We start from the raw sequence: 25,575 nt of genomic DNA, 5'->3' as shown, positions 1-25,575 counted from the left end.
ATCTTCCACTTACCATATTTTTAAAAAGAATGTAAAAAAGCACCCATCATCTAAACACTTACCTCACTGTTGTTCAAAATCAGGATACAAAGGGTATTTGTCTTACTACAATGATGTATATACTGAGGTCCAAGTTTTACCAGTTACATAATTTATTTGCACTCCAAACCACCTATACCCAACCACGTGGTTGTTCGGCTACATAAGGAATATTAATGTGACAGAGAAGAAGCACATTGATAATGACTAGCACATGAGGATTTCTTTGAAGCAGACACAGTGGGAACTCTAGGCTGACAGCAACAAGACCAGTTTTTCACAGATTCCATTCTACAAGAATGACTCAAAGATCCACTAATGCCTAAAGCAAAGCACGGAACCTGGTGCTACCACCTTGCAGCAATCCAAGATCTCAATATAAGATATGTTACTAAAATTGTGTGTCATATGCTTACAGAAAGTATATGGAATGGCAAGGCAAGCTATATAGGCTGTCAAGTCAATCTCACTATTTTCCATTACTAGAGATCTGGTCATCATCTTCTGGCAGGATATGCATAATACAGTCAACTGTAATCTCCCAGCACTGCATGTGGCTTTGGGTCACAGTGTGGATTATCTGTAAAATGAAAGAGATAGGGGAAAGGCAAGAATCATCAACACTATCACAGACCTTATTTTAAAAACTAATATTAGTAGGCCTGGACTCAACAGAACTTTTTATATTTGCCCATCCGTTGAAGATCACAAAGATCATAAAACAATATGGCTGATCCTGTCCATTGATAACACCCATCCTTCCTTGTTGAGCAAAGCTACAAAACAGATACAGCTTGATTCTTTACTTTCTAAGCTTGAAGACATGGGACCTAGAATCTAGTACCAGACAGTACTTCCAATCCTTCATAAATTTCCTTTAATCCAAGATCTGAAACTACAAGTTCCTGAGATGGTCCTCCACAAGGCTCTATTTTGCTGAAGACTGTGCTATGATATACACATAAGGAAATATAAGAAATGCTGACTGCTTTACAAACTGATAAGCCTGCAGACTGAGAAAATGTATAAACCTACATTAGGGAAACCGAACATTCTGTCAGGTATCTTTATTAGCAATACAAAGCTAAAAAGCATCACTGATATCTACCCATTTGAGCAGTTCAAAGTCACAATGGGGGAGGTGGGGCAGAGGCTGGAGAGATCCCAAAAGACCAACTAAATCAGCACAATAACACTGTTGCCGCTCTGTGGTTCTGCTAATTAAAAAAGAAATGACATTTTAACTGCCAACACTTGAAATACACATATTAAGAAATCTGACTTCACTTGACTATTTGTTTCTTCCTATCTCTCTCCTTATCCATCCTCCATGTTTTTTTAGTGGCACCACCATCCTCCTGGTTCGTCCGGCTTATAAACTCTGAATTATGTCCAAAGCCTCTCTCCCTTTTACTTCCTCTAGCATGGGAATTTGGTAGATTATTTTTTTCTGCAAAGCCTCTTTACTCACATGCAATCACCTAATTTCAGGTCCTCATCCAAAAGCTATCTCAGCTATCTTTATACTGATCCAAATTCTATAAACCAACATGTCTCCTCCTTTCTCTCAAATTAGATACAGTTGGGAATAGGTGAAGAGGGAGAGGGGAAGGGGAGGTTCTTACACTTATGATCAAATTTCATAGCCATTCCAACAGAGCTGTTGAACAAACTTTTTCAGAGCACAAGAATAGCTAGGCACAGAGCCAAGAAAGAAGAGGCAATGATGGAAGCCAAAAAACAGGTGAGCGGCAGTCTTTCCACTCCTACACAAAACCTGGCCCTGGAGTGCAAGTCCCTACATATGCTGATAACTTTTCCACTTCTTAATTTCATAACACTCCTATATTCACAAACTCTGCCCCTGGGATGGCTTCCTCATTTTTTTCAATGCCAGTTTCCCTACTGCCCTCATAAATTTAAGCATAGTTGATCTCCTCTACCTTGAGACTCTTCTTCCAATTCATCTTGCATTCTAGAGGACTCTTCTACAAATGCTGTTCTTATTAATACGAAAAAAACCCCTATAATCAGATCCAATAACTCTTATCCAGCTTTCCCAAAGGGTTCCAAAGACAAAAGGCTATTTTAATTTCCTTGTTTTATGAGCTTAGAGACCAGAGCAAGGGGTGTGGTATGGAGAATGCTGAGAGTGCAAGTTGCTGACTAAAGACAGCTGCTGGGAATCCCCAATTACTGTGGCAAGGGGTGTGGTGGTGACAGCAACTGGTTTGAGAACAACCAAGTAAGACTTCAAGATTTACTGGTATATAGACTCTTCACCAATAATTTTTGTACCTTTGTCATTTAAAAACTTGACTCAAAAGTTATCCTCTCAAAAACCTTCTTCCTGACCACTCCTTTATTCCATGTCATTATCATGCTTATGTACAAAATTTTTCATGTATCAAGTTCATCTACAATCATGTATATATTGTGTTGTAAGCATTTTAAGTGATTTTGATATTTGTATCATATCTTAACACTGTCAGCTCTGTGAGGTAGAACTAGTTTTTCTATTTCTCTGGTGTCGAACCATGGAATTCAGCATAATGTATATACTAAAAACAAAAACAAAAAAACAAACACAACAGCTTTTTCCCCCAGTGACATATAATTTCCACTCAGATATCCAACACTAACATTTTAAAGGTTGAGCAAGTTTGAAAGTATGATACATTAAGGGCTGTAGAAAATACACCCACACTTGATAAAAAAGATGCCACTTAAGAGTTGGACCAACATAAATTATGCTCCACCCACCCAACTATACTATTACACCATACTTCTTCCTTTGGGCTCTTTTCCTTTTACTACATAAGCTTGTGGCTCCATTTTGCTCTTAGCAATACTGTAACTACAGAAGCTCAACTCTAAATAAGTTACTGTTGGGAATCTACTCTTCCCACCTACACAACCAATGGCTTCCCACACTGTCTCCAGTCTCCTGTGACCAACTGCCCAGTTACTGTGTGGAAAGACAGCTTACACATTGAAGGTCCATTCTTGGCAGGCCCAGGCTTTTACTGCTGGTCCTCAGTTACTTAGCTTAATTGATTCAGAACAGTATCAAAAAGAGACATTATTACACAAGTTGGAAAAAAAGGCCATTTAAGAAAATTTAAATGTAAAAGCCCTAGCCATTGTGCTGCTTTAAAACAGGCAAGCATGTGTGACATCCAGAGAATAGAATAACGCCTATTGAAATAGGGAACTCTGACTAATCTCTTTGCCCAAGTTCTAGTGTTTCACACATATACATTCTCAAAAAGTAAAATGGTCTATAAATGAAAAACATAACTGACTTCAAAATTATAACCCATTACAGTAATAACTGATAGTGTTTTACACAAATACAATTTCAAAAAGTGTACAGTTTTTTAAAGACAACAATGTGAATGTTAGTATGTGTTTGTGAAAAACAACTCATGCATGGGCTAACAGGGCATTTTTTACTTTCTCAGTAGTAGTCTTTCTTTCCATTGGACTGAGAGATCCCAGCAGAGATTCCTTCTGAGTTGCCACTCATTAACTAGGACTTGAAAACAACACAAACACGATTCATAAGCAAGAAAAATTATGAACTAGATTTTTACTCCCTCTGGCCATATGGGAGAGAAGGTGAAATAAGCATCAAATTTTTCTATTTAACTAAATATACCTTGCCCTACATATACCTTTATACACAGATATAAAAATAATTTGTAATTTATATTTCTACATCCTTTCATTCCAGTCGCTGATGCTTTTTACATCAGTAATGACAACTGGGCAGGGGGAGGGAGCATGCTTTTCTTTCTTATCAGTAAGATAGGACAACAGATTGCCTTCTAATGGAAATCAACAGTGTTGAAAAACAACCCATATAAATACCTTCAAAAATGCTCAATTTTTCAAAATATGTGTTTGTTTTTTAAAACAAAAAGTAGATATGACCATTATGCTAGCATGGATAAGGAAGTCTGTAATGGCCTAATCGTATCATCTGCAATAGAGAGACACCTTCCAGCTATTCTGGTCAGTTGTCATCAAAAAAGACATCATAAAAATATACTAGCTTGTGTTTAAAATGCTGATTTAATATCACTTTGACCTGAGCTGCATTATCGAGCTCTTTTTTTTCTTTCACTAATGTGCAATAGGATTGTTACTGTTCTGGTGAAACAAAGTGCCTACCTCACCTCCCTAACACAATGTAATTCCTCCCAAGCAACCAAAAAACAGCAATTTGATTACTGTACCAAGGTAAGAAAGAGTTAACTGTTCAAACACCTTATCAGAGTCTCTTAAAATCTGCATGGCCAGGAGATTTGTAAAAGAATAAATCGTATTCATTGTAATGGAAAACCACACTTATTGATGTTTAATATTTAATAGTAAAGTATCTTTTATGTGCTATAGTCTATACAAAATGTGGCATTGCATTAACTTCAAAGGTGATAAGAAGATTAAAATTAAAAGTTCATGGGACATGACATGCAACACAGCATTAAAGATATAAGACTAAACAATCCTAGTGCCTTAGCAGGGTCCTTTTATATTTCTTTGTTAATGGGGTAAATTCTTAAAATGCAATCAGCAAGCATAAGTGTAAGTAAAGCTTTTAAAATCTTAAAAAACATGTTATTTAGTAAGCTAATCATCAAAGCTTTTTTTATGGGAACAGGATGGGGCTTTACTTATTAAAATCAATACAGCTCACTGTAAGATATCATATTTGTGCTGTTTTTAACTCCTAAAATGTGCCCCTCACATTTAACAATATCTGGAAAAAAATAAAATCATACTACAGGTTTCCAAGAGTCACTCTCCTCCTTCCCCAAACTATCCCAAGAACCTCAGACTCTTGTTATGATAAAGGCAGCATTCAATCTCCCTGGTGCTAAATTAGAAAGAACATGATAAAGGATAGTGACATGGAAGCAGGAAGTTTAATACTGGAAACTAGCGGTGAAAACTGCCATTCCCTTATAGTGGCTCAAGTAGTATTCAGGTCCTCACTACTCTCTAACCCAGAGGGGCTCAACATGTGGCCCCAGGAACTTAGCAGCAGCATCACCAGGGAACTTGTTAGCAATGTAAATTAACGGCCCCACCCCAGACCAACTGAATCAGAAACTCTGGGAATGGGGCCCAGCAATTTGTGTTTTAACAAGCACTACCGGAGATTATGATGTATGTTAGAGAACCACTCCTCCTCAAACTTTAATGTGCCTAAGAATCACCTGGGGGGCTTGTTAAAATGCAGATTCTACCTCAGCAGGTCTGAGGTGGGGCCTGAGAGCCTCCATTTCCAACAAGTTCCCAGGTGATGTCTTCTACAGACCACACTGCAACTGTTTCCCAAACCAGCTGTTTAACAAAATTACCAAGGGTGCTCGTAAAATACGGGTTCCCAGGCACCACCCCAGACCAAATTAATCTGAATCTCAAGCAGAAAGGCTTAGTCAAATAAAACCAGTATTCCGCTTCAGCTGCACATTAAAATCACCTGGGGAGCTTTTAACATCCCGATACCCAGGCACCATCCAAGTCCAATTAAACCAGAATCTCTGGGGTTGGGACCCAGGCATCCACATTTTTAATAATTCCCCAGTGATTCGAAGTGAAGCCAAGGTTGAGAATGAGTGCTCTGCAGTCTAACTGGCTCAACACCTGGCCCAGTGGACCCCTTTATAGTAGCAAATGGTTTCCTATAACATGGCTAACTAGGTTCCCACATATAAATCCAAGAGCTCTGACTCTGAATAGTTAAATGCACCTCAAGTCATGTATTTATCATGTCTTGAACATTGTTCCCGTGGGCAAATGTGCCTGTTACAACTGCACAACTGAAACTAACGATTTAGCAATACACAAATGTTACCTGTCTTCCATTAAACAAGTTTCCACCATCCTCCCAAGCTCGAGCTACTGCTACCTCTCTACAGTGAGGTAGGTGCTCCAAGAAACAGCAGCAATGGTGAAGAATTTGTATCCATACAGCCTGTTCATATCCTGACATTCCCCCCGCATCCCACTCCCAAAACCTGAAACAGATAGATCACTGGAAATTTCTAATAACCTTTCAGAGTGGAAGGCTAACTGATGAATCTAGGACTTCTAAACCTCTAAGACAGATTTCACCAGTTATATATTTTTGACAGAAAGGTCCTGGGAACGTATGAAAAGGTGTGCTTTTACACGAGAATCTCAAACAGTCAAAAGCATGTTTTCTGGTGGACAGAGATAGGACCTGAAATGCCACTGCTCATGATATGATACTAATAACTCTGAGGGGGGCAAAAGCAATATGTCTATTTATGCCCTATGGTCCCTAGCACAAAGCGATACTAATAAGTACACACTATTAAGTACAGAGTGAGGCAAAAGTAGGTTTACAGTTGTGAGTATTCAAAAAACAGTTTATTTTTGTATTATTTATTAATTATTGTAGTATTTTCCATACAAACAACTATAAACCAGTGGGGTACTTTTGCCCCCCTGTATGTAAAACAGAAAGAAAATGTGTGGTGGTTACTGAGGCACTGTCAAGTGATTATAGTTATTTCAAAAACTCCCATAATCAAACACTACTTTTAAGCAATTTTCCTGAATTTTACACAGTACACTTCAAAAATGACTTTAAGATAAATGAAAACAAGATGCAGTCCTCTTTCCACTTAAGTGAACTTTCATTCTCCCCTTGGTCATGTTCAGTGTCTTTTCTAAATTAGTTGTTCAATAGAATACATAACACATTCAAGAACTGCTAAATGATAAGTTATTATTCTTCCACTATCATTTCAACATATCCCCAGAAATCAAAAGTATGTCATATTTTATCTAATTCCATGAAAAAGAAATCCAGTGGAAGTGGTATTAGAAGAGAAACAATACCTCAGTACGTATTCAAAGTGGCCACTGTTAAATGATATTTTCGAAAGCATTCTCCATATGAACTGGTCAAGCTCACTTTCCTTTTAAAATTCTTGTTACAGTCATTCAGTTAACCCAAACTCACTTTAAAATGTGTGAAAATAGCACCTTCTGAAAGTGTGTTCACATATGCTTTGGAGCAATGGAGCGTGAATAGTAAAACAGCCTTTGCCAAACTCATGTAACTAAACAGGAGTGAATTTTTGCAGTCCCATGACTTTGCAGAGCTAACCTATGTATCATCCCAGGACTGGCTCTAATACATCATAGATATCCAAGAGAAGACAGAAAAGTCACAAATAAGTGACTCATGCTAATAAATATTTCATAGATTTTTTATATGGCAGTCTTTTCAAAATGAATTTTACTTCTTAACCAAAAAAAAAAAAAATTGGCTAAGTAAAGGTGTGGCTTTAGGACTTAAGCTCCTAGAATAAAAACTATGAAATATGTAAAGATATTTAATTTCTTTGACAGTGTCAGTCTGGATGCCATTCCATGCATTTCTTATGAACCAATGCCCAAAGATGAACAAAGTCTGAAAGAAAATGCACAGACCAGAGAAGAGTCATACAAAATTAAATACACTTAAAATATCAAAGTCAAAGAAAACAAACGAAACAAAGTTACAATTTCCAGGACACTTTATTATAATTTCCACTTTACATATTAATATTTTTAGTCTAGGCATAAGTGTTTGTACTTATTCAGTAGCAGTATAATCCCCTCATCTCACAAAGTGAAAAGAAGAAGTTATAAAGAACATCAATTCAAGTATTTATGATATGGGGACATGGGGCACTTATCTTAGCTAGCGAAAGGGTTGATGCTTTTCAGTATAAATTTATCTGAAAATTTTCTCTATTATTTTTCTTGTCGATGCTAAGTATTCATAATAAAAACAATCGCCCTCTTTGTCGTTCTGCCCTTCCTTGGGCTTTACATTCTATCTAGCATTTAACTCAAAAAGTCAGGTTACACTCAGTTTACACATTAAAAAAAAAACAAAACAAAAAACAACAACATGCCCCATCTCCCACACACCCAAATGGACACGGATCAGAATTAACCTGGCTTTTAGCTGTAACAGTACTATTTTAAACAATTTCAACCACACACTTGAATAGTAAAATAACTAAAAGTACAAAACCAAAGGAAATCACAAAAATTCCTACACACAGTTAGGAATACCCATTTCTCAAATCCTCAAGTCTAATATAGATTTCTTAAAAGTGAAATCAACACAAAAGGGTCGACACGCTTAAAGTACAAACTGACAGTGGCTCTGATAGGGACAGCTCTCTTTGAATGAGCTATTACCCAGACGTTAGAATGAAAAAAAAAAAAAAAAAAATGGTCTCTCACTCCTCACTCCTCACTCCTCAAATGTGAGAGAGCTGGCGGTGTGCTTCACTATAAACACATTTTAACGGGTTTGTTTGGTTAAAAATAGGCAGTAAGGAAAAATTTTTTTTAAAAAAAACCTCCTTCCTCCCCAGGACACAAGGAAACCCGAACGAAAATATGGGACCCTCATAAGCTCCCGCGCTAAGTTCCATCACTAAAAGAACAGAAGTTGGATAGTTGCTTTTTTTTCACCCTGCAATGGGACAGAAACTCTCCTTGAGGAAGGCGGGAATACTGGCGGGACTTTCGTCAGGGGTAATGGAAACCAAAGTGAGGAGAGGTCAACACCTTGAGTAATCCAGACCTCCAAAAACCCAGGCGGTGGGGGACGCGGGTGGCGAAAGAGAGAAGGAAAGGGTCAAAACTCCTCGAAGTTATTGAAAAAGAAGGCGAACACCTCTGGGAGCCTGGGAGCCATCTCTTGCAGCAGCACCCTCCTCCAAGTGTGGGGTGCTTGCTTCGGAGGGCAGAAAGCGCGGGGTGCCCTGACTTAGGTCTAGTGGCTCAGGGACCGGGGTAGCGAGAGGGGCCAGGAGCAGCCGCCCGCGGGGAGGCAGGCTCATGCCTCGTACTTTACCTCAACTATGAGCCCCATCCCGAGCGCAAGGGAGAGGGCGGCGGAGGGCAGGTACTCACTAGGGCTCGTTGGTGAACCGGGGGGTCCGGGGCTGCTGGTATCCATACAGGTGACAGTAGAGCACATCGAAGCAAAAGCAGCACATCTCCGCTGACACCACCATCTTCCGGGAGCTGGGCGATGAGGACGAGGCGGCGGACGAAGAGGAGGGCGAGGAAGAGGTGGCGGCGGCCGGGGTGGAAAGTAGGGTCCCCACTCCGCAGCTCGGAGGTGGCGACAGGGAAATCCCCCCGCCGCCGCCGCCACCGCAGCCCTGAGGGGGAGAGAGGGTACAGCCGCTGCCTCCCCCAGTGAGACCTCCCAGCCCGTTGAGCCGCGTACCGGCGCCTCCTAGTCCCAGCTCCCCAGCTCGACACTGGCTCTCTCCGCTGCAGTGGGAAGAGGAGGAGGCGCCACCACCGCCACCCGAGCCAGAGGGGGGCGAACTGGACAGTTTCTGCTTCTTCACCCCGCAGCAACCCGCCGCCATCTTGGAACAGCTTCCCCCACGCAGAGCTTCCGACCCATAAGTGAGGCGAGCTGGCGTCGGGGGCGAGCACGCTGCGGCCCTGGCCATCGGGGGCGCGCCAGGAGTTCGCGAGAGGCGCGCGCAGCTCCCCGCCCGGCCGCCGGGCCACGCGGCGGCCCTGTGCGCACCCCCGCCTCCGCGCGAGCCCCATGCTTTCGGGGTTCTGCCCTTCGCGCCTCCTCCTAGCTGCAGCCTCAGGCCTGGGGCCCAAGGAGGATAAAGACGGGAAGCCCAGTGGAAAGGAAGAAGGAAACGACCAGGGGAATGCGAAGAGTGGAAGCGGAGGGAGGAGCTGGGCACTACCAGGGAGGAAGGAGGGAAAGGGAAACTAGTTGGGGGCGGCGAGAGAAGAAAGTCCGAAGTAAGTATCGAAGTCCCAAAGCACGGCTCGATGACAGGAGCTGCACTTAGTGTTAGTGACACTTGAGCCGAGTTACATGGAACCTGAGCCACCGACCTCAAATAAGCTGGTTGCTGAACTGCTGGAGTGTGAGCAAGCAGGTGCTCAGAGCTCCACACCTGAGACCGCTCCTATAAAGTATGTACAAAGCATCGAGGAAATGGCGACAATGGTGTAGCTTTAATACCAATCTAAGCATGCACCAGGCGTTTTCCAAGACTGTGGTAAAAGAGCAGTACTGTTCCTTTCCTTGTGGACAGATCTGCGAGCCCAATTGAATCTATATATACAATACTTGTTCCCCAACTGTCCCTCCTTGCCCTGTGAAAACGTTTAGAAGCAAAGAGTAAAGCCCTAACCAACACCTCACTGGTTTAAAGATGTAAATTGTGCTCTGGAACCTGCGGTGGTGGGTTATGGGTATGTGTGTGTCTTGGAAACAAAGCAATAGAAATATGTCTTTGGTCAGCACAGATCTTACAGGTAAATATGGTAGACAGTGTAATGAGTCACAAGTTGAAAGATTTTATCCAGTTATATTATTAGGCAGTTCTTAGTATTCATTTTTTAAATTTTCTCAAGGAACGCTTGAATGGATAAAGAGTCGTATGATTAAGTCAGTACCATGCTGAGCACCTAAGACAATAATCAAATGTTATAATTCATAGAAATGAATCTGATAGAAACAGAAAGTATGTTATTTACATTGTCTCTACACCATGCCAAAACATCTAGACAAATGAGGTATCTGCATATTTGGAGGCATCAAAGAATTGATTGATTTGGTTACTTTTGAGCTAAATGAGTGGGATCTTGAAAACAGCTGAGGGCTATTCTCTCCACTTAGGGGAAAAAAAGTTTATTCATTCAATAAACATTGAGCCTCTGCACCGTACTATGTGCACAACACTAAACTTACATTGACATCCAGGAAGTATGCTTCCCATTCACAAAGAGTTTATGAATTAAGTCATATCTTGGTACATAATCAGATAAATACCTACTATTTATTGAGCACTTTTTGGGTGCTGAGTAGCATCCCTCATCTTACCCCATAGCCCTTCAAAATAATATATTATCTCACTTGGTGTTCGGAGTAACCCTCGTCTGAGGTTGCTCATTTACAAATGAGGAAATTGAAACTTAGAAGCAACTTGTCCAACATTACACACCTAGAAAGTGACAGCCAGGATTTGAATACGGGCATGTCTGATTCCAAAAACCATGCCATTGTGAAAACTGCTTCTCATTAGATGACAACAAGGTTAGTGATGGATAAAAGATGGTGACATTAAACTGCAGTAGGGGAGCAGAAGTTAAACAAAAATAACTTAGTTTTTGTGGAAAGATTGAAGAACACCAAAATATGTTTCAAGGAAAGATTGAGAATCTCCTTTTAAAAAGATTTTATGAAATAGATCAACTATCTAGAATGGTTACATGCAACCTAAAGACAAAAGAGATGAGTTAACTGTTTTCTGGTATGTGATCTCATCCTCTCAAATTTCGTCATCACTGTTAGAACTAGCCTGTTTGAGGCAAATAACAATTCTTGTGAACCACTAGTAGAGTTAAAAAAAAAAAAAAAAAAGCATTAATTCTTTTTTGTCTATGTTGCAGAAGAGAAAGCAGATTGGTTTTAAAAAATGCTCCACAAGCTAAATATAAACAAACAAACAAAAAACAAACTGAAATTCATGTTTTATCTCAAAAATAAAAATGTTCCACAGCAACTGGTATACTGTTAGGGTGTTTTGTTTTTATTTTATACTTTATCCTTAACTATCAGAGCCTACCCTTTAATTTGTTTGAAACTTAGTCAAATACAATATCAGACAATAGGTACCAATTTACTCGTCACTCTACTAAGAGTAGAAAACCAATGCCATTTAATGACATCATGCTACAATTTACTACAGGAAGCAAAGTAGGATACCATGGATGGGTACTTCTGCTAGGGGAATTTAGGAGAGCAGTATGTAATCTCCTAATTTAGAATTTGGCTGGTAGACAAGAGTTTAATACCCCTACTCTCATGAAAATAGCAAGGAATCTTTAATAAGCACCAGTAGCCATGTCCTTAGTCCTACATTTTATCTAAAAGACAAAGCACTATCATGGCTATCATGCCAGGCTAAGGGACTGATGCAATGGGAAACCCTAAGACAAAGACGTCCCAGCTGAATTACAAAACAGCTTTCCCTGCAAGGATTTTAAATTCTAATTCCAAACCTTACAATCATAAAGGAAATAGACAAACCCAAACATGAACATTGCAGAAAATAAATCATTACCTGACCACTAGGAGTTACTATCTGAAGTACTGTGTTGTATTGGCTTTCTAAAGTGGGGTGCGGGGAGTGGTGAACACTGCAACCCTTTTCTCTGTGTTAACTTCTCCTGAGCCTGGCTTATCTTCCATATTAACTTTGTGCCTCAAGATGCTTTGCAAATCCCCTGGCAAGTACTGATGGTGGTGGTAATGCCTTCTTTTAGCCTTTGAGGAAATGCCTCTCCTGTCCTTGTTTTCTTGCAAAGTCACAGCATAGAAATAAATATATTTCATTCAAACAACAATGAAATTCACAAATCCAATTCTGTGAAAATGTTTTGGTTTTTTTACATCTACACAAAGTGCACACTGGATGGGAAAAACTGACCTTGCTCAGGATTCTTTCGACTTGAAGTGTAAAGGTCAAAGTATGATAGAGCACATGTGTTTCTACCCGGTATTGATACTGAAGTGCAGTGATAATACCCTCCTGAGGAAACGGTAAGGTGCTTTCTGCTTTTTGTAACTGACTGTCAAGCTGGGAGCTAAAGATTCCACATTTCTTTTAAATAAAAAAAAGTAAGTAGGCCGTAGTCTCTTTGTCAACAGAGCACATTCAAACTGTAAGCATTTCTGCTTCTGCATCTGCTTCTAAATTGTTATGAACTAACTCTTGTCAAATGCTTTGTTTTAAACTGCAAAAAACAACTTGAACAAAGGCTATGCACATTATTTACTAGGTGGTAAAATAGGAAATGGAATTGAACCCAATGGTTACTGGTTATTTTATCATTACCTCTATTTGTTCACATGTTTACAATAGTTATTTTTCATTTCAGCAAAATATAATTTGATGAGATGATGAACACTTGTTAGTGTTGCAAAATTATTTTCTTAGGTTCCTGGGGGTGTGGGTATATGAGGAACGTTCATATAACTCAATGAAAAGAAACTTCCATTTATGTCCAAACAAGTGTTATTTTTATCCTCTGTCATCAAACTTTCTCAACTGTCATCCTTGAACTGCAGAATATAATATTATTAGCTACCACTTTGATCTAACTTCGTACACATATAACACATGGTTATGGTGGTGGAGGTTTCCTTTATTATTTGCATGAATGTGTGAATAAATACTGAAATTCTTTACCTACTTTTCAATTCAAATTGATAAATCAGCCTTGTTTACCTGATTACAAAGCAGATCCTTCCCTCCTGAATCCTTTCTTTATCTAATGAACACCTTAATAACCAAAGTACCATGATCTACTATGGGATATTTTCTAGATGTTTCATTTATATCTTCTATCATCAACTGGAGTGCAAACTAATTGAATGTCTTTTACTACCTATTTCCTTGAGACAAAGTTATATAAATTCCTTTATGAGATTTAGTCATGCTAATATCTATACTGTGTGTGGAAGAATTAACAAAGCTAGCTAGTTGTGGATTGGAAAGGAAAGCTTTTTAGGGCAGAGATAATCGAAACTAGTATTATTTTGGGCAGTTAGAGGAGTCCTGAGCAAACAAAACATGAAGGTATCTACTACAGTTTGGAGAATCATTACTTGACTATTTTTTTTTTATTTCTCTTTTCCTTAAAGACTTCATCTACTATCCTCTATGCATGTAATGGGGTGTGAAAATGTACAGTATATACTATAATGTGCCCCACCTCCAAATTTAATTATAAACATATAGCTCTTCTTCTATAACTAATCTTGTGTTCTGGAGCACTTGTTTCAGTTGCCTGGAGATGCAGGTTGGGCAGAGTAAAGATTAACATTGTCAATTAAAATATTAAAATGTGCTCTGAATTAAAAGTATCTTGTGCAAATACAGGTTTTCCCCGTTATCCAAAGAAGAGAATTTCTATAAAAACTTTTGTAAGCATAAATGGAGAAAAGCAAAGAAGCAATTATCATTAATTTATATGGAAAAATTTTTGAGCATTCACAGGTCCAAAAAATAACCTACCAAATCATACCAAATATCACACAAAAGTCCAAATAACACTAACATATAGTATTAACGAAAGAAGGAATAATACAATAAATACTCATGATGCTTTCTACACCCATCGATCCACTCAAGCAATAGGCTTTTCCCTGGATGCCATCTGAAAGAGACTACTTTGCTACTAGCAGAACCATGTTCAGTTTTACACTAAGCACAACAACCTTATGAGCTCTCATGTTTTTCTGATACCTTAGTACACGTATCTTGGTAATGGATGTACAGATTAAATTGAGATAAAACATAAAATCTCACAGACACAGTTCAAATTTATGATGGGTTGATGTTAAAATGCTGAGTGTAGTTTCAAGGGAAGGAGCTGGACAGTATCACCCTGGCTGCTCAGGAAGCACCTTGCCTCTATAATAGCTGATCCGAAACAAATGCTGAACTCTATTATCACTTTGGACTTTTTTGTAAAAGTGAAAATCCTCTTCAGATTTATTTCTGTTAGTGAAAGTAGGTACTAATGTAGGTCTTTCGTAAAAACACGGTGGCTTAACACAAACTTTCAAAAGTGGGGGAGACCTGTATTCAATCTAAAATTTAAAACAGAAGTGGGGAAACTTTTTTCTGCCAAGGGCCATTTGGATATTTATAACATCTTTCACAGGCCATACAAAATTGCCAACTTAAAAATTAGCTATGAAAAAAGCTCCTAGATTTATTAAATTTCAAGTCCAGCCCATGGTTGCCTTGGCAGGGCCAGAACAAATGATTTCATGAATCATATACGGCCTGTGGACTGGATGTTCCCCACCCCTGCACACTTTAAACTCATGTATGGTGTTAAGTGAACCCCATAACCTCTGCTAGATCCTAGTTGAAGTCTATCTCATTTTGCCTCACTATATCCACTGCTTAAATGTCCGTGATATATGCCTCATTCTTTCACTGTAGGTAATGCACAATGATTGTGTAAGAAAGTTCAGCTGTCCCTCCCTACTCACTGTCCAGGATTCCTACGTCAGCTCCTAGTGGCCTGCTAACCCTAGAACCTTCAGCCATATCCTCCATCCAGCTCCTGACTTTGGGGATATTCACCCGATGCCACAGCAACTGCCTGGCAGGTATGCTGCCTTTTTTTTTTTTTTTTTTTTAATATATGTTTATTGATTTCAGAAAGAGGAAGGGAGAAGGAGAGAAACATCAATGAGAGTCATCAGTTGGCTGCCTCCTGCATGCTCCCTACTGGGGATGGAGCCTGAAACCCAGGCATGTGCCCTGACCAGGAATTGAACCTCGATTTCCTGGATCATAGGTTGATGCCCAACCACTGAGCCATGCCCGGCAGGGCAGTATGCTGCCTTTTAATCCTCAGCTGCCTTCTGTCTACATCCTCCACAGGTTCCTCAAAAGGATTTCTGGATTTCTTTGCCACTTGATGGGCCTCTAACTAAAACCCCATTCGGTCATTTCTACTGCAGATGACTCATGGTGGCATATGGCTTTTAAAAGGACTTAAAGTTTCCCATGCTACACCCTGCTTTATGATTCCCCCAAATTTCTCTGATTGTTTCTTCTTTTTATTGAGATATAATTCACAAAGCATATAGCCCGCCCACTTAAATGTTTCAATTCGATGGTTTTTAGTATATTCACAGCGTTGTGCAACCACCAACATAATTTTGGAAAACTTTCATGACCCCAGAACGAAGCTCCATACCCATTAGCAGTCACTTTTCATGCCCCCCTCCACCCTAAACCTTGACAACTAATGATCTACTTTCTGTTTCTATAGATTTGCCTATTCTGGGCATTTCAAAGAAATGAAATCATACAATATGTGTTCCTTTGTGTCTGCCTTATTTCACTTAGCATAATGTTTTCAAGGTCTCTCCATGTTGTAGTATCTATTAGTACTCCATTCTTTTGTATGGCCTAATAATATTCCATTATATGAATATACCACATTTTGTTTATCCATTCATTAATCAATTGACATTTGGGTTGTTTCCACCTTTAGATTATCATGAGTAATGCTGCAATGAACATTTGTGTACAAGTTTTTGTGTGGATGTATGTTTTAATTTCTCTTGGTGGAATTTCTGAGTTATATGGTAACTCCATATTTAACCTTTTGAGGAAATGCCAGATTGTTTCCCAACTGGCTGCATTATTTTAAAATGCCATCTGCAGTGTATGAGGGTTCCGATTCTTTTGCATCTTTTCCAACACTTATTTTTATCTTTAAAAAAATATTGTAGCCATCCTAGTGGGTGTAAAGTGGTATCTCATAGTTTTGATTTGCATTTCACTAATGGCTAACAATGTTGAACATCTTTTCATGTGCTTATCAGCCATGTGTATATCTTTTTTGGAGAAATGTTTATTCAAATTCTTTTCCCATTTTCAAATGAAATTATTTGTCTTATTATTGGGTCAAAGGAATTTTTAATATATTCTGGACACTAGTCCCTTATCAGACATATTATTTTAAAATATTTTATTTTATTCTGTGGGTTGCCTTTTCACTTTCTTAATAGTATCCTTTGAAGCAAAAAAATTTAATTTCAATATAGTCCTTTATCATTTTTTCTTTTGTTGCTTATACTTTGGGTATTATATCTAAGAATCTGCTGCCAAATACAAGGTCATAAAGAGTTACACCAATGTTTCCTTTTGAGTTTCATAGTTTTATCTTCTACATTTCAGTATTTGATCCATTATGAGTTAATTTTTGTATATAGTGTGAGGAAGGGGTCTAAATTCATTCTTTTCCATGTGGATAACCAGTTGTCCCAGCAACATTTGTTGAAGACTTTGTTCCCCATTGAAATGTCTTGGCACTCTTTTCAAAAACCAATAAAAAATAAATGTTTAGGGTTTATTTCTGGGCCCTCAATTCTATGCCATTGATCTATATGTCTGTCCTTGTGCCAGCACCACATTGTCTCCATTACTGTAGCTTTGTAGTGGTTTTTGAAACTGGGAAGTGTGAGTCTTCTAAATTGGTTCTTCTTTTTAAAGATTTTTAAAGCTATTTTGGGACCCTTGTATTTCCATATTATTTCAGGATCATCTTGTCAATGTCTGCAAAGCAGCCAGTTGTGATTTTGATTGGGGTTGCATTGATTGTATACCAATTTGAGGAGTATTAACACCATAACAATATTAAGTCTTCCAATCCATGAACATGGGGTTTCTCTCCAGTTATTAAGGTCTATTTTACTTTCTTTCAATAATATTTCATACTTTTCAGAGTATAATTTTGCACTACTTTTGTTAAATTTATTTCTAAGAATTTTATTCCTTTGATGCTATTGTAGATGGAATTATTTTATTAATTTCAGTTGTTGGATTTTTCATTGTATAAAAACATAACCAATTTTTGTATATTGAACTTTTATCCTGTAACCTGGCTGAACTTGTTTATTAGTTCTAATAGTTTTTATTGGGTTTCTTAGTATTGTCTATATAAAGTAGTCTGCCCAACCCTTATCCCTCTTTTCACTTTCTAAAGTTTCAGTTACAAGTGGTCAACTGTGGACCAAAAATATTAAATGGAAAATTCCAAAAATAAACAATTCATGAATTTTAATTTGTGTGCCATTCTGAGTAGCATAATGAAATCTTGCACTATTCTGCTTTGTCCCACCTGAGACATCCCTTTGTTCAGGGTATCAGTGCTGTAAATGCTACCCACGCATTAGTCACTTAGTAGTTGTCTAGGTTATCAGATCGATACCAAGCACTGGTATCACAGTGCTTGTGTTTAACCCTTATTTTACTTAAAAATGTCCACAAAGCAAAAGAATAGTAATGATAACAACTCTGATATGCCTAAAAGAATCCATAAAGTGCTTTTTGTAAGTGAAAAGGTTGTATGTATAGGAAAAAACATGAAACTATCTGTAGTTCCAGGCATCCACTGGTGGAAAAGGGGGGAATACTGTATAACATTATGTCATCTGCAAATATATATTTTTACTTCTTCCTTTTCGATCTTGATGCCTTTTATTTCTTTTTGTTGTCTAATAGTTTTGGCTAAAACCTCCCGTATGATGTTGACTAAAACTGTTGGCTGCAGACATCCCTGTCTTGTTCTGGATCTCAAGGGGAAAGCTTTTAGTCTTTCTCCATTAAGTATGATATTAGCTGTGGGTTTCTTATACATGCCCTTTATTAGGTTGAGGAAGTTCTGTTCTATTTCTAGTTTGGTGACAGCTTTTTTTTCCCCCCCATGAAATGTTAGATTTTGTCAAATCTTTTTCTGTGACTAATGAAAGGGTTTTTTTTTTGCCCTTTATGCTGTTGAAATGGTGTATTACATTAATTGATTTTTGGTTGTTAAACCACCTTCCAATCAATCCTGGGATGAATCCCGTTTGGTCATGTCGTATAATTTTTTTTTATTGTTGATGGGTTAATCCACTAGTATTTTGTTGAGAATCTTTGCATCTATTTTTGTAAGAAATGTAGGTTTAAGTTTTCTTGTGGTGTTTTTGTCTGGTTTTGGTTTCAGGATAATACTGGACTCATAAAAAGAGTGGGAACTTTTCTTCCTCCTCTGTATTTTGGATAAGTTTGAGAAAAATTGGGAATTAATTCTTTAAAAGTGCGGCAGAGTTCACCAGTGAAGCCATCTGGTCCTGGGCTTTTCTTTATTGGGTGATTTTTTTTAATTACTGACTCGATCTTGTTACTTGCTATATGTCTATTATAATTCACATTATTTTGAGTTAGTTTTTGTAGTTTATGTGTTTCTAGGAATTTTTCCATATCAACTAAATTATCTAATTTGTTCACATACAATTGTCTATAATATTCTTTTCTAATTTTTATTTCTATAAATTCTGTAGTAATATTCCGTTTCATTTTTCAAAAATTAAATTTATTTGAGTGACATTGGTTAATAAGATTATATAGGTTTCAAGTGTACATTTCTATGATACATTATCTGTATATTGCATTGTGTGCCACCACCCAAAGTCTAATAATCTTCCATCACCATATATTTGTCCCCCTTTACACTTTACATTTCTGATGTTACTAATTTGAGTTTTCTCTTCTTTTCTTGGTCAGTCTAACTAAAGGCTTGCCAATTTTGCTGTTCTTTTCAAACAATCAACCTTTGCTTCATTAATTTTCTCTATTGTTTTTCTATTTTCCATTTCATTTATTTCTGCTCTAATCTTTATTATTTACTTTACTATGTTTGCTTTGGGTTTAGTTTGCCCTTCCAGTTTTTTAAGGTGGAAGGTTAGGATATTGATTTGAGATACTTTTGAGATATTTCTTTTTTAATACAGTTCTTACAGCTATAAAATTTCTCTCTAAGCACTGCTTTAGCTGCATCCCATAAATTTGGTATGTTGTAGTTTTGCTTTCATTCATTGCAAATATTTTCTAATTTATCTTGTGATTTTTTTCTTTGACCCATCAGTTATTTAGAAGTGTTTTGTTTAATTTCCACATATTTGTGAATTTCTGAAACTCATTCTGTTATTTATTTCTACTTTCATTTCTTTGTGGGAGAGAACATACCTTGTATGATTTCAATCATTTTAAGTGTTTTGAGGCTTATTTTTTGGCCTAGCATATAATCTGTCCTGGAGAATGTTCCACATACACTTGAGAAGATTACATATTCTACTATTATTGGGTGGGATGCTCTATAGATATATGTTGGGTTTAGTTGGTGTATATTATTGTTCAAGTCTTCTATTTACTTATTGCAGAGCAAGAGTATCTCATGCATCACAAAATAAAGAATTTGGCTTTTATTCAAAGAGCCAGATGGGAAGACATTGAAGGGTTCAATCGGACCAGTCGGGAAACTTTCATAATCTAGGATAGCCCTGGACCTATGTAGTAACAGTTATGATGAACTGAAGGGAGATAGTCTATATAAACTTTAGAGATAGAGTCAGTAAGACTTACTTATAGATATGTTGTTGAGGTGAGGAAAAGAAAAGAATTAAGTATGATGCCTATATTTCTGGTTTAAGTAATTAATTAAGTGTTGGTGACATATTGGGATGGAGAATATAGGGGCAGGATCTGGTTGGGGGGATATCAAGAGTTTTTGACATAATAAGTTTAAGGTACCTGATAGATATACAAATGGAGATGTCAAGTAGAGAGTCAAATATGCAAATATTATGAGCTCAAATAGGAGTCTTTACTAAAAAAATAAATTTGGGACTTATTGGCATATAGGTGGTAGTAGAAGCCATGGTCTGGATGAGATGACATAAAGAGGAATATAAAGAAAAAAGAGAAGGCCCAGGATTCAGTCCTGATGTACCACAGTAGTAGAGGAAATCTGCAAAATAGACTAAACAAAGGCAGCCAGTGAGATGGGCATGGGAGTGGGAGACCCAGTCGTGTTGTGTCACAATATCTGAAGAAGAAAATATTTTAAGGTAAAGGGGATGGTTAACTATGTCAAATGCTGCCAGGAATTCAAGTAAGATGTAGATAGAGACATGTCTTTTGGATTCGGTAATATGGAGGGTACTTATTGCAATAATGTGAGTAGCTTCATTGAAGTGGAGGGGCCGTAAGCCAGACAAGAGTGAATTGAAAAGTGAATACGGAGGTGAGGAATTGCAGATAGGTTAGACAGACAATTCTGTTGAAACATTTGGCTCCCAAGAGGAACAGAGAAACTAGGGGGTAGCCAGAGAGGAATGTTGGGTCAAAGAAGGGCTTTTCTTTCATTATGGATAGTTTCTAGAGCTATTATAAGTAGTTGTCATTATCATGATTAGTATTATTTCTTTGATGATCATCATTAGAAAGTCTTCAGTGAAGTATACCTACAAGCAATTCTTAGACAGATGAATTAACCCAGAAACAGTTCTATCCTGAAAACACAAATACTGAGGTATCAAAGCATCAATTTTTATTCAGTTCTAGTCTTATAAATAGGGATAATGATAAGATAGGATCCACCAGGAAACAGGAAACTGAGCTAGATGGAAATGTTGAGCACAGGGAGAAGACAGTCAACAAATACCTGGGCTTTGGTGGTGGTTGAAGAATGAAGGGGTGAGAGAAGTAGACAGTTGAGGGGCAAAGAGGAAGGACATGCATTTTATAGACTAGCCTTGAAGTTCCAGTGGAATTTTGATGTTGTGATATTTTACTACTTTAGCCAAATTTTGCTCACCAGAATCACAATAGAGCCTCATAGTTGCTTTGGGCATATCTTGTCTGGGGCTGTAGTAAACATCTACTCTCAGACTTTGAGTACAGCACCTATTCATTCATTTTACAATTTCAAGCAAGTTACTTAACCTTACTTTCCTTTTCTCTGGAATTACATATCAGTATGCACCTTACAAAATTATTGTAAGGATTAAATAATGTGTATGCAGTCTTAGCATAGTGCCTATATCAGGGTAGACAAGCATTTGTCAAGCATCCACTGTATTCCTGACCCCATAGTAGGGATGTAGAGATGAGTAAGGTAGTTTCCTATCCTGTAAGGTCTTACAAACCAGCTCAGAGTAATAGAAAGACTTATAAAAAGATAATTAAGCAATCCATTTTAGCAACCCACTTATATGGCCACATATTTTAGCAACACACTTACATGAACACATGCCAAACATTTTCTTCATTTAGAACTGTTTCACATATAAAATCTTTAACATTAAAATTCCATGCTAATCAGAAACTCACCCCTCTTACTCCCTTACTCCTATTAAATTGCTTTGTGATCTCATGTCTTTGCGACTTCATGTCCATAGGCCAATCGCTATTTTCCAATCTTCCTGACATCTCCTCCTTGCCCCACCTTTACTTTACCCCCTTCTCTTCTTAGCTTGATACCCATTATAAATCATTTCGACCACACTTTCACTGGCTTCCTCAATTTCCCTTATACTTATTACCTTTGACCACATCTCCTCTGCCAACCTCTGATCCTGAATCAACTTCAGCATGTTTTCTTTCCTTCTGTTTTCTTCATTTTGTTGTTCTTCTTCTGGATCCTTAAGATAGATGCCTAGCTCTTTCATGTTCATCCTTTATTTCTTTAAAGATATAAGCATTTCAGGTTATAGCTTTCCCTCTATGTATTGCTTTAGTTGCATCCCACAAATTTTATATGTAGTATTTTCATTTTAATTCAGTTCAAAATATTTTACAGTTTCCCATATGATATCTTTTTTGATTCATGTTTTTCAAAGGTATGCTTTTACATTTTAAAATATATGTGGTTTTTCTAGTTATCATTTTGTTGATTTCTAGCTTAATTGTATTGTGATATTAGAATGTCATTTGTATTATTTTAATCCTTTGCTCTATGACCCAGTATATTGTCATATCAGTTACTTAAACCGGTTTTGATGAATGTTCTATGTGGGCTTGAAAAGAATACGTATTCTGCAACTGTTGGGTTTAGTGTTCTATACAATATTAGGTCAATTTTGTTGTGTTATTCTTATTCAAATCTTGTAGATATGTATTGGTTTTTGTTCTATCAATTATGGGGAGAGGTGTGTTAAAATCTCTCATTATGATATGGACCTGTCTATTTCTCCTAAGGCTATTCATGCAAATTTAACAATCCTGTTTGGGGGGGGCTGTATTTTTATAAAAAAGAAATGACTCTCTATATCTTTAGTAGTGCTTTTTTTGCCTCAAAACCTATTTTGTCTGATACTAATATAGTAGTACCAGCTTTCTTTTGGTTAGAATTTGTGTGAAGTGTCTTTTTTCATCCTTTTACTGTCAAACTTTTTGTATTTTATGTTTTAAATGTAGCTATTGAAATGGCATATGGTTGGAGTTTTAAAATTTAATCTGGCTATGTTCTAACACAAGTATTTAGCCCATTTTTTATTTAAATATAGTTACTTATATATTTGAATTCTAATCTATCTCATTTGAACTTCCTATTTGTCTTACACATGGTGCTTTTTTGTTGTTGTGTGCTTAGTGATTTTAATTAGATATTCTTATTTCTTTGAAAAATTGTTTGTGGGGATATTTTGAGATTTAGCAGGAGAGTGGGTTCTTGCAGAGAGGATTTACATTCTGCCAGGTACCTGGTGGCACTACCATTCTCGGTCTACTTTAAACTAAATTCAGAGCTTGAGGTATTTTGGAGCACGTGGTAATGTGAATTTAAGCTGCAAATTATTATTAGACAAGATTGTATTTACAATCTCTCAGGCAGGTGCCTCCCCCTCCATTCAGTACCAAGGTTACTTTCCTCAAAGTCTTATTGTGTGTGTGTGTGGGGGGGGGGGTTTATTCCTCATTCACTGGTACACTGATGGCTTAGCTCCTTGTCATTCCAGTTTTATCTGGGGAGGAACATTATTAGACTCCCCCCTTGAGTGGGCCCTTGACTGTGTTTTCACATTGCTTACGGCTTGTTCCCTGAAGTTTAAATTAAGTTCAGCAAATGTTCTCAAAGAAGTAACTTCATCAATCTGCCTTCACTTAGACGTGGGCTCATAATTCCTTACTACCTTTCCAGATTTTTGATACTTTAAAGAAGGTGTTTGTTGAATTTTACCCAACATTTTTAGTTGTTTTCCATGGGAGAGTCGGTTTGCACACCTAGTCAACCATGTTACCAGAACCCCACCATATGTTTCTACAGCCCTGTCCTGAGACTGCAAAACTGCTGGGGGAAAAATCACAAAATTGAACTCCATAACAAATTTATGATTTCCAGCACCAGCTGGCCCTTCTCTCTATTGTTTTATAACTCTTTTTTCTTTTCATCATTATTAATTTCCATTTCTCATTTCCCACAGCAGCTGTTTCAACCCATTACTGCACTCCTTCAATCCTCCCACCCCATCCCCTGCATCCTTTATTCATTTCTGAAGGTCAAGCTTCCTACTTCATTACACACACAAAAATGATTTTCAAGTGGGAATTACCTCAACTCTCCTTCATCCCACTCCTAAATGTTGTCTCTATTCTCCCATTCTTTCTTACTTACTTCTTCTCTCTTGAAAGGAGGGTTCTTTCCCCCCTCTTTCCATGTCCCATGGTCTAGAATAGTGTTACTTCAAGTATAGTGGTGGACTCCTTCCAATCCTCAAACTGTTTGATACTGATCCACAACAACATAAATACTGAAATTGGGAGTAAGAATTTAGAAACTTTTCTAGCAATCTGATAAAGTAATTATATGTTTATTGGACCTAACAATGAAAAATGGGGCTCATATTTTGAATGTCTTTGTTTTTCACTGAAATTTTTCTAGTAATTCATTTTTATAATATTTTACAGAAGTACCAATCTGTGACAGATTGGAAATTTTATAAGCTGATTGTCACAGATAACTTGAGAAGTACTGGACCAGAACTCATCCACCCCTGACTTGTCTGAGACTCAGCTTCATGCATTATCTTTCTCTTCTCTCATAGCTCTACTTTCACTCTCCATAAACATTCTCCCACATTAAACAATCTTTCTTTTAACTTTGCTTACTGTGCTGCAATCTTATTTCTCACTTTCCATTTACTGACAGCCTTCTTGACAGAATAAGCTTCATATACTGTTTCCCTCTTCCTTACCTCCTCTTAAACACTCAAACCACAATGGTCTGGCTTATGCTCTTACTACTACTCCAGCAAAAGCCATGTCCCAATTGCCCAATTCATGGTGGCCCTTTCAGTCCTTGTGCTATCTGACCTCTACTCTGTACTTCTTATACAACACCATCCCTACCTTCCAGGACCTCTCTCCTGTGTCTTCTAGGATACCTTTCTCTTCCAGCCTTCATCTGATTGCTGCATCTCTAAGTCTCTATTGGAGCCTTTTCTTACTCTTGCTGCCGTCCCTCAAGCCCCTATCCTCAGCCTTTTGTTTTGCTCTATATTCATTGCCATCAGTCAATTCAACACCTGTATTCTGACGACTTCTAAATCTCTAACTCAAACCCTGACTTCACTAACCAAGTTGCAGGCTGTCTTTTCAATCAACACATTAGGCAGTTTCACCTGGATATCCCAAATACACCTGAAATTCAACATATCTAAAACATAGCTCATTATACACAACCTTGATCCTCTTGTGTATTTCCTATTTTGGTTAAAATCACCTCCATCTACCTGATTACCCAGGCCTGGGAGTAATTTTTAACTCTCATTTATCTCTCACCTCTTACATTTATTCCATCAATATTACCTTAAATCCATTTTCACTTCCATTGCCTTATTTAATCAATTTTCACTAAAAGCCACCTGGTTACTCTTTCTGTATCCAGTCTCTCCCAGATCCAGTCCATCCTCTGTACCTGTCAGAAGGAGCATTAAAAAAATGCTGTTCTGATTTTGTCAGTTCCCTATGTGAACCGTTGGTTAGTTTCTCATTGCCTTTAAGAAAAATCCCAAACTCTTTAGCATTGCATATAGGGACATTTTCAGTCACACCTTAGACTAGCTCCATAGCCTTGTGT

General features: G+C 37.8%; 2 protein-coding genes across 3 annotated transcripts in view; one reads left to right on the top strand and one right to left on the bottom strand.

The window, feature by feature from the left end:
* The window catches only part of AMMECR1 (AMMECR nuclear protein 1), a 101,944-nt gene extending 92,449 nt beyond the window's left edge, over positions 1 to 9,495 (bottom strand). For both annotated transcript variants that reach the window (XM_081125956.1, XM_081125957.1), the window contains exon 1: positions 9,001 to 9,495. In XM_081125956.1, coding sequence (XP_080982082.1) covers positions 9,001 to 9,470 — 470 coding nt within the window. In that variant the 5' untranslated portion in view covers positions 9,471 to 9,495. The remainder of the gene's footprint in view (positions 1 to 9,000) is intronic.
* A 5,603-nt stretch (positions 9,496 to 15,098) lies between these two features.
* The window catches only part of RTL9 (retrotransposon Gag like 9), a 130,581-nt gene continuing 120,104 nt past the window's right edge, over positions 15,099 to 25,575 (top strand). The window contains exon 1 of the mRNA XM_081125955.1: positions 15,099 to 15,268. The gene's annotated coding sequence lies outside the window, so the exon portion shown is untranslated. The remainder of the gene's footprint in view (positions 15,269 to 25,575) is intronic.

The sequence above is a fragment of the Miniopterus schreibersii genome, assembly GCF_964146895.1.
Source record: "Miniopterus schreibersii genome assembly, chromosome: X".
Taxonomy (NCBI): domain Eukaryota; kingdom Metazoa; phylum Chordata; class Mammalia; order Chiroptera; family Miniopteridae; genus Miniopterus; species Miniopterus schreibersii.
Note: the sequence above shows the minus strand (reverse complement) of the source record. Positions and strands in the feature narration are given on the sequence as shown.